This window comes from Stylophora pistillata, chromosome 8, assembly GCF_964205215.1.
Source record: "Stylophora pistillata chromosome 8, jaStyPist1.2, whole genome shotgun sequence".
In the NCBI taxonomy this organism is placed as follows: Eukaryota; Metazoa; Cnidaria; class Anthozoa; order Scleractinia; family Pocilloporidae; genus Stylophora; species Stylophora pistillata.
The window spans coordinates 30,258,729-30,267,671 of record NC_142526.1 but is presented as its reverse complement, the minus strand read 5'-3'; the positions used below and the strand labels follow the sequence as shown (position 1 = coordinate 30,267,671).

General features: G+C 36.9%; 2 protein-coding genes and 1 long non-coding RNA gene across 3 annotated transcripts in view; 1 reads left to right on the top strand and 2 right to left on the bottom strand.

Annotated features, from left to right (window-relative positions):
- LOC111322523 (cell division cycle 5-related protein) overlaps positions 1 to 5,536 on the bottom strand; it is a 20,560-nt gene extending 15,024 nt beyond the window's left edge. Inside the window, exons 1-6 of the mRNA XM_088731055.1 lie at positions 5,343 to 5,536; positions 5,043 to 5,146; positions 4,746 to 4,776; positions 1,469 to 1,599; positions 596 to 726; positions 349 to 445 (exon numbers count right to left, since the gene is read on the bottom strand). Of these exons, the coding sequence (XP_088587181.1) occupies positions 349 to 445; positions 596 to 726; positions 1,469 to 1,599; positions 4,746 to 4,776; positions 5,043 to 5,146; positions 5,343 to 5,387 (539 nt within the window). The 5' untranslated portion in view covers positions 5,388 to 5,536. The remainder of the gene's footprint in view (positions 1 to 348; positions 446 to 595; positions 727 to 1,468; positions 1,600 to 4,745; positions 4,777 to 5,042; positions 5,147 to 5,342) is intronic.
- A 252-nt stretch (positions 5,537 to 5,788) lies between these two features.
- On the top strand, positions 5,789 to 8,879 carry LOC111322527 (large ribosomal subunit protein bL19m). Its single transcript, XM_022925637.2, has 4 exons — positions 5,789 to 5,946; positions 6,770 to 6,876; positions 7,276 to 7,589; positions 8,417 to 8,879. Exons 1-4 carry the CDS (start codon positions 5,823 to 5,825, stop codon positions 8,748 to 8,750), a joined length of 879 nt encoding a protein of 292 aa, XP_022781372.1. The 5' UTR covers positions 5,789 to 5,822; the 3' UTR covers positions 8,751 to 8,879.
- Positions 6,205 to 8,418, bottom strand: LOC148725816 (uncharacterized). Its single transcript, XR_015990921.1, has 2 exons — positions 7,961 to 8,418; positions 6,205 to 7,612 (listed from the first exon to the last, which is right to left on the bottom strand). It is a non-coding gene; the product is annotated as an uncharacterized LOC148725816 (long non-coding RNA).
- Positions 8,880 to 8,943: the final 64 nt, after the last annotated feature.

Genomic DNA, 8,943 nt, shown 5'->3' with positions numbered 1-8,943 from the left:
CAAAAAAGACCGAGGGCCGATATTCTTTCAATACGGTCCCAAGCAAGCTTGGTGAATAAGAGATTTATTACACGACTGAAGTTCAAAGGGACACAAGTGCGGTATCATTCGGGACCATTAGGGACAGTGCCCAGTCCAATACTGAGAGAATATTGACCGGCAATAGAGCATTTTGATTGGTTGATTTTAGTTATTGGCCCTCTGACTTCCCGAGTCGTGTAATAAGAGATGATTATAGCCAACTCAGCAATATGCGCCTTGTTGGCTATCTATCATCTCATATCCAATGCACACTCGTGGAATAATTGTTAAATATTCAAATTAATTGACTCCTGTCTTCAACCTTACCTAGCCTCTTCAAGCTGTTTCTCTCGGGCTTTCCTCTTGGCCTTTTTACCCTGAGTATTTGCTAAACGAGCCCTGGCTTCAGACAGCATTTCCAATTCTGATCATGACAAAAGACAAACAAAGCTTATGAATATAGTTACTGGTACATGTACTGACAATTGATATAAACCACATCTCTTTTGCCTCACAGAAGTAAATTGTAAGAGATCTTAAAAAAAAAAAAAAAAAAAAAAAAGTTATCAAATACCATCCTCATCCATATCAATAGGGTCAGGTCTTGCTGGCTTTGTCTCAGGATTGGGATCAATTTCTCCTGGGCGAAGTTTGCGTGGGTCATCACCCTCATCTTTCTCACCTTCTTTAGCTTGGGCTTGATCTCTAAAATATAAAGAAATAGTTAAATAAAGGAATAAGTAAATAAAAGACAGCTGCTGCATATCTCACCAGCAGTTCTCCGTCAACTGTTTTCCAGTACAGTTGGAGTTTCAAGTATTATTTTTGTGGAGAAAGGAAAATGGGAGAACCTGTAAAATTCTTACACTGAGGGGGAGGAGAATCAACAACACTCTCAAGCCACACATATATCTATCATAATACCTACAGGGTTCGTACACTTTTTCAGGCCAAAGATTCAAGGACTTTTCAAGGACTTTCCAGGACCCTACTTAGAAATTTCAAGGACGTTTTTGTAATGACAATTTTACCTCAAAACCAAAAATTTTTCTGTTAACATCTATGTTTTGGGTTTACCGATGGTGCAAAACAAAAGCAGATATTTTTCGATGTTGTTCAATAAAAAATCAAGGACTTTCAAGGACCCAAAATGAAATTCAAGTACTTTCAAGGCCTTGATATCAGCCTCCTCAAATTCAAGGATTTTCAAGACACGTACGAGCCCTGTATCTATCATAATGGGATGAGGAATCAAATCCATGCCAGAATAGTAGACAGTGAATGATTCAATACTGTTTCTTTACTATGGCACTGAAAACAAAATTGCTTAACCAAAAACTTTTGGCCATAACGCAAGACATACATCTGGGGCTCAAATGCAGTCCAACTAAAAATTTAAGTTAAAATAGCTCTGCTTATTTAACCAAAATAAGACAAATGGACATACAAAAGGAACTCGTAACGTTCCAAGCACTGTGATGCTGTACGACCAATAAGAGGAGCAATAGTTCTCCACTGCGTTGGCATCAGCTTTGCTAAATGAAGCAGCTTTTCATCTTCTTCACGACTCCACTCGGTCTGTTCATAGCAAGAGTAAGCAATAACAAAAGTTACTCTCACTGGCTCTCTGTGTGCCAGAGAAAAGCTACAGTAGTTTTTAAAGGGAACAGAAGAGACAAAAATACACATGTACAAAAGTTACTCTCAGTGGCTCTCTGTGTGCCAGAGAAAAGCTTCAGTAGTTTTTAAAGGGAACAGAAGAGACAAAAATGTACATGTACAAAAGTTACTCTCACTGGCTCTCTGTGTGCCAGAGAAAAGCTTCTGATCAGTAGTTTTTAAAGGGAACAGAAGAGACAAAAATGCACATGTACATATCAACTTTTGTAAAGTGAACAAGTTCCATCTTTTTAGCAATATCTTGTATACTACTCAAGTCTGGTGAATAACTTTTCTGAAATTTCATGATCCCCTTTTCAAGAATTTTCAATCCAGAGAGTATTCTGTTTACAGACAATTGTCAGCCTTCACCCTTTAACTAACATGAGTGACCAAGAAATAGTTTCACTTACAATACTGATAACATTTCAAGCAGAGAAGTGATGAGAATAAAACCATAATTATATCAATTAGGGTATCATTATTAGTTTGAAGTTTATTGAAGCTTAATAAGAAAGCTTCATAGGAAATTACAAATTACAAATTAATCTAATTAATTTAATTAATCTAATTATTATTGATCTAATTACACTTTCATGTCCATGAAGACTGTTCATGCCCGCAAATAGCAGGAGCTAGTCAAGGCAGGCGAGAATTAGAGGTACAGCAGTGGTGATAGAGTACAAATAAAGCTTAAACATAAATTTTTGAACAACTTTTATAGACACTTCACATCTTCTTTCACCACTCCTCGATCAACACTGCTCCTCTTCTACCTATATCCTTCCCATTCCTACAGTCTCCTGTCCATAAAAATAATTGTAAAGGGAGAATACTTTATTTTTCTCAATAATATTTTTTTTTCCTATCCTATTCTATAAACCCCTTTCCCTTCCTACAGTCAAAAACAGAGACCCCATTCCACAAACCCTTGGCAAACCCTTACCTATGACTAACCTTTCCCCACCACAACTCTAATCTAGCACTAACCCTAACCCTAATCTAACACTAACCCTAACTAACACTAACCCTAACCCTAATATACTTCTAATTCCACAAACCCTAACCAAACCCTTACCTATTACTAACCCTAACCCTACCCAAACCCTAACCCTAACCCAACCCTAATCTAACCCCAACCCAACCCTAAACTAACACTAACCTCAACCCTAAACCTAATCTAACACTAACCCTAACCCTAACTAACACTAACCCTAATAAAACTCTAACCCTAACTATAACCAAACTCTAATATAAAATTAGCAATTTTAACCCTAAACCCTAAATGCTTCGCCCCCTCTTTCTAATAGTTACTCTTATATAATATTTTAACTTCATTTTATTTTATTTTATTTTGATTTTATTTACTTATTTATTTTATTTTAATAATATATAACATATATTTTTTACAATTTTAAATTGAGTTTAGGAGCGTGCTGTTGTTACAGAAGTCGCTCCCTCAATTTTAACACTTAACTTTTATGTTCATTTTACACACTCATTCCCACCCTTGCATACGCTTTGTTCCTTTTTTTGACCCACTGATCACGAGTTTGCTCATCAGTGGAGTGGGAACCCATTTTCATGGGATCTCATACATCAACACCAAGGGAAGCCACAAAGGTTGCTAGTGAAACTACTGATTAATATATTTAATACAATACAAACAAATGGTTTCACTTACAATTCTGATAAAATTTCAAGCAGAGAAGTGATGAGAATAAAACCATAATTATATCAATTAGGGTATCATTATTAGTTTGAAGGTTATTGAAGCTTAATAAGAGGAAAGCTTAATAGGAAATTACAAATTACAAATTAATCTAATGAATTTAATTAATCTAATTGTTATTGATCTAATTTACACTTTCATGTTCATGAAGACTGTTCACGCCCACAAATAGCGGGAGCTAGTTGAGGCGGGCGAGAGTTAGAGGTACAGCAGTGGTGATAGAGTACAAATAAAGCTTAAACATAAATTAATACCATTTCCAGAAAAAGACAGCCTCTTAAAACTTGTATATACAACTGCAGCATTACACATAAGAAAATAGTAACACTACAATGTAGAATATAAATTATAAACTTAAGCCAGTTTATAATTAGTAATTTTTTGAACTAGAAGGGGCGATTCAACATAGTAATCCTCAGCCTCTAGGAATGAAAATAACATGTCCTTGAAGAGTTTTGAAAGCTCTTTTCGGGAGTTGACAAAGAGCATCGCAAATGGAGTTCCAAAGTTTAGCTCGAAGCTAGCAAAAGAGCCCTAGCTTTGATTCAGTCTCCTTAGATTAATATAAAAATTGCCGAAAGAAGAGAACCTTGTATCGTGATTATGCTTTTCAGTAGCTTTAATGAAAAGATTACTAATGTTAGTAGGTACAGTTAGACATGAGACGTCAAACATAATTGAGGAAACTGATTCAACGTATAACATATTTATGGGGAGGATGTTTGAGGAGATAAATAAAGGCACCGCATGTGTTCTAGGTTCGGAAAAATATATCAGAAGAACACGTTTTTGTAGGACGAGGATTTTATGTAAATGGGATTTGGCAGCTTGGCCCCAAACAGCCATGCCATAGGATAGGTAAGGGAGGATCAAAGAGCAATAAAAAGTTAATAGAGTGGTTAAAGGTACGAGATGCCAAAGGCGGGCAATAATTCCAATTATTCTACTTATTTTTAGTGCCACATTGTCAATGTGAAATTTCCAACTCCAAATTCTCCAAACTATCACCATAAGAACTGTATAGCAGACAATAAGGAGAATTACTAATGAGATCTAAGTCTTGAAAGGGTTTATGTACATGTCTTCAATTTTTTCCATACAACTTTTCTTTATATCAATTTCAAAACCCATCACAAAGCTCCACTGTTTTGTTTGATAATGTTAATTGGCTAGCATAAAGAGTTTCAAAACTGATGTTTCAAGTGAGACCCCTTCGTCACACCTCTGATGCAGGGCTAATGCAAGAAACGTCAGCCTTTAAATTACTAACGATGGCCAGTTTACATTATCAAATCTGTTTTTTTAACAATTGACTTTAAAGTAAGTTTGTTACCTTCTTAATGCTGGGGTCCAACCATTCATACCTGATTAAAAAAAAAAACACACGATCTATCAGACAGTACAGTCACTTGTGTGACAGAGCACCATACAAGAATGAAAATAATGAAACTACAGATAACGTGGTTCACACAATTCGAATCATACTCTTAATAAGTGTATAATATCTTAATGATTCTCTCCTTTCTGCAGAGGGCTCATGAAAATGATGATCTCGGCAGTCTGAAGGACACTTGTCACACGAGAACGCTGGACAATTCGAGAAAATAACCAATAATCTACCAACACCTACCATCTAGCTTTGCACTGCTTGGCTGACTTTCGATGCAACAAAGACGCGATCCTGGACCACTGGTTCTTTCCATATTTCATGACAGCAGCCTTTAGAATTTCATCCTGAAATTCAAATTACAAAAGAAGCACAAGATTGGCACATATACTTTACTTTTTACTCCTTATACGAAAGAAAGAAGCAAAAGTAGTTTTAAAAGTCATTCAGAGAACCATACTAAAATTATCTCATACTTAAGCCTTCCTCGTGGGGAGTTTACCATCACCGACACATGCAACAGGATCTACAAATTAGGCTTACCTCAGTGTTTCTCCACACTCCTCCTTTGATTATAATTCGCGGCATGGCGCAAGGTGGAGTTGATTATCTGTAGTAAAGCCCGATTTAAGGTTTAATTTCAGAATTCTCCTGCTCTGAAGTGAGTTTATCTCATTCCTTGCACGATCGGCACACACAAAACGTTCTAATCCTTCCCAGTATTCCCATCGATATGTTATATAAGTAACAACGAAGTGTACCTCTCTGTAGCGAAGGCTCGTTGAGCTGTCCGTCAAGCTCGTTTGTGCCAGGAACTATCACCTTGTCCGAATACGAAGTGAACTAACTATTTTGAAAATAGGAAGACATGTCACCTTTGAAAGTTTCTTCCTTCATCTATTCATTTTCTTCCCGCATTTCATATATACTCTAATGCGTAAGGGATAGAAGTCTAGCGAACAGCGGTTTCTCTCATGAGTACTGGAGGGGCGGGCATTAGGCACTAATGCTGTAAGAATCAATATGGCGTCCAAAGTTAGGGCTCGACTCAAATTCTTGTCTCCTCATGTTGATGAGAAAGTATTTAAAAGGCTGCAAAAGCGTATATCACCACGAAAAACATCCAAGGCACTAGAATCTGCAAAAGGTGGGTCTCGCGAGAAGGTCAAGGATACTTTTAAAGGCCTCAGTGGTGTTCAAGATTATATTATAACCTTACTTGTAGATAATTTCTCAACAAGCTTACGCAGCAAGGTGACTCCGAGATGTACCACAGTTTTTTTGAAAGGGCGGATTATTTTGAAAGCTGCTGAAAGGGTGCATTCTGCGAAAATACTACAGCAAATTCTTAACAAAACTTCAGTACCTTTGCTTATCCAGGTATCAAATGTAACAGATCAGAACAGAACAGAACAGAAATTTTTATTTAGTCAGCATTAATTGATTAAATCATATTTTTTCATGTAAAAAAAATATATCAGCAAGTGCCAGTTCATGTATGACACCCATTCTAAAAGGATAGTACCTTACATTTACTACAAGGGTATGACACAGTGTGTTGAGTTCGAACCTTTAATAGGCCTTACTTCACTTAGAACCTAACTAAAGACTAAATACAAGATGGCAGTCACGATAATAAATAGCCATAAAGTGAAACCGCTGGTCATGCAAAATGCGGGCAGGGCACAGGGAGCCCAGCCTTAACAACAGAATGGCAATATTACAACACAGTGTTTGTAGGGAGGATCTGTAACAGTAAACAAGTAATGAACATTGTGACCCCTTTTTTAGAAATAAAAAATTAAATTACAAAATGGGTACCTTAATCCACAGAAAGAGGTTTATTCCAAAAGCACTTCAAAGGGAGTGAAAATTTAAAAATTGTGGCTATTCCAAAGAAATAGGTTTATTCCAAAAGCGCTTAAAAGGGCATGAATGAAGATTATGGCTTTTTTTATTTAATTACTTAGAAAGAGGAGATGAAACTACTGCAGTATCTCGGAAAGAGGTCAGTGTGGATGGGCAGTCATTATCAGCACAAAAGACAGAGAAACTTGTTCCAAGAAAGAAACCAAAGGTATAGTAGATCCTGTGCAAGATTGTTTTGATAAAAAAATGAGTATTTTAGAGAGATGAATAGGAACTATTAAGTTTTTCTTTAATTGAGATGACAAACAGAGTACATATACGTCAGAAGTGCAATCCTCATGTTTTTCCAAAAATGAATATCATTTATTTCAATTAATTATACTACTGCCCTGAAAATGAGCCTCTGATATGCAGTTGGGAATTGAACTTTTGAACTACTTAGCAACAAGTGGTAAAGTGAGGGAATTGAATATCAAACTTGTCCACATCAAACCAGCAATTTAAACCTCTCAACCACTTTGCCCCTCTTGGGTGCATACAATCTTCAGTGCTTTGTGAATTATAGTGTAACCAACTTGTCTTCTACTTGTGCTGTTAACCTTTTTAGATAAGAGTAAATATCAACCAGTGGTACCGTAAGAACAATTCATTGTTAGATGTTGAGTCAATCTACAAGACGCGCCCAAATGCTAAAACAGCCTTGGTGGGTACCCAACCTGAACCCCGCTTTATCTGGAAAGAAAAGGACTGGCCCAATGGGTTCCCTGATTCTCCAGAGGAGGCCAGCACAGATGTGGTGACTTTCTTAGAGCAGAGAGATTGCTACCATCGATTGCAGGCACTTGGTGTCAAAGACTTTTGTGTTGGTAGTATTGTAGCTGTGACCCGGTCAGATCCTCACATTGCAAAGGGAAAAGTCAGGTGTGTGTTTATTTCTTTATGACCTCAAATATGTTAAAAAAAAAAAAACATCATAGCAGTAAGCAAACAAAACCAAATTCTTTCATAAGGAAAAAGCTGTCACTAAGGATAAACTAAGATAAACAATAGGAAAATAGAGAATATTTTTAAGATTTCAGCAGCATTTGATTGAAGGGCAGTATTAGTTTTCATTATATGGCAAGGTTGCCCTGAGGGAAATGCAAACATTCTGATGGGTTCTTATTTGGTTGGGATTTTGCCGTATGGACCATTTCTATGGAAACAGTCATAAGCTGTGTATTTCAGTTCATAACAGCTAGTAAATTCAAAATATAAAAGTTGGTAGGATTGCCATACAATAAACTACTTACTAACTTTTCTTGCTTATGCTGTTCTGGGAGTATTGGCCCTTGATTGCTTTTGTATGCACCAGGCACAGCAAGGTCCATACTGCCATGACCTGGTCTGGGGCCAATATTCTCCAGTATGGCCCTTGCACTTGGTTAATAAGAAATTAATAATTCTGTAGGTTAGTGAAGATTTCTTCAAAAAGAGGCTAGAGTTCTTGGGACTACAATTGTTCTATAAAAGTTTTGATACTTGTAACTTCATGATGGATGGCTTTGCATCAGAAAGAAAGCAATTGGAGTGAAATTGTTAAAATACTGGTGGATATGCCTTATTAATCAGAAAACAAAGGAACTAAATAACTGAGAAGAATTCTTGAGTTCAAATTTAAGTTTTGACCACCATAAGTTGTTAAATTAATTGATAAATTGTTGGGTTTTTTTTTTGTTTGTTTCAAACTTTTTTCCTCTTTCCTTCAGGTTTGTGGGTATCTGTATCTACAAAAGTCGTTGGCAAAATTCCTTAGGCGCCACCTTTACCTTGCGCAACGTAATAGACGGTGAACCTATGGAGGTGAACTTTCAGTTGTTCTCGCCACTTATTCAAAGCATCGAGGTCCTCAAGCACGAGACAAGGGGGGAGAATGCCTTGTGGTACCTGAGGGACTACCCACCTTCCATGAGCATGGTGAATGAGAAAATGAAGCCGCTGCCGTACACTAAAGAACCCTCCGAGTATGTTGAAACTGAAGAGACTAAGCAGGAAATCGAGAAGTGGTTCGAGCAAATCTGGAGAAAAAAAAAGAAATATTAGAATTTTTGTCTCTTTTCCTGAACGGAGAGCTGTCTCTGAAGACTTAAACCGTGAAAAACGATCAGCTATAGACAATTAAACATGAGTGATGGCGACCATCGAACAGATTAAAGACACTTGTGCAAGACAGTCTTGTCAATTTTCATTTATTAACGTGTTGTGGGCATTCAGTTAGTAACAGGGTGCGTGGGGC

Excerpts from the sequence above, each read along its gene's own strand:
- LOC111322527 (XM_022925637.2), top strand. The coding sequence starts at position 5,823 with ATGGCGTCCAAAGTTAGGGCTCGACTCAAATTCTTGTCTCCTCATGTT. Across the intron at positions 5,947-6,769 it reads GGCACTAGAATCTGCAAAAG|AAAGAGGAGATGAAACTACT; the intron begins GTGGGTCTCGCG and ends TTAATTACTTAG. Across the intron at positions 7,590-8,416 it reads ATTGCAAAGGGAAAAGTCAG|GTTTGTGGGTATCTGTATCT; the intron begins GTGTGTGTTTAT and ends TCTTTCCTTCAG.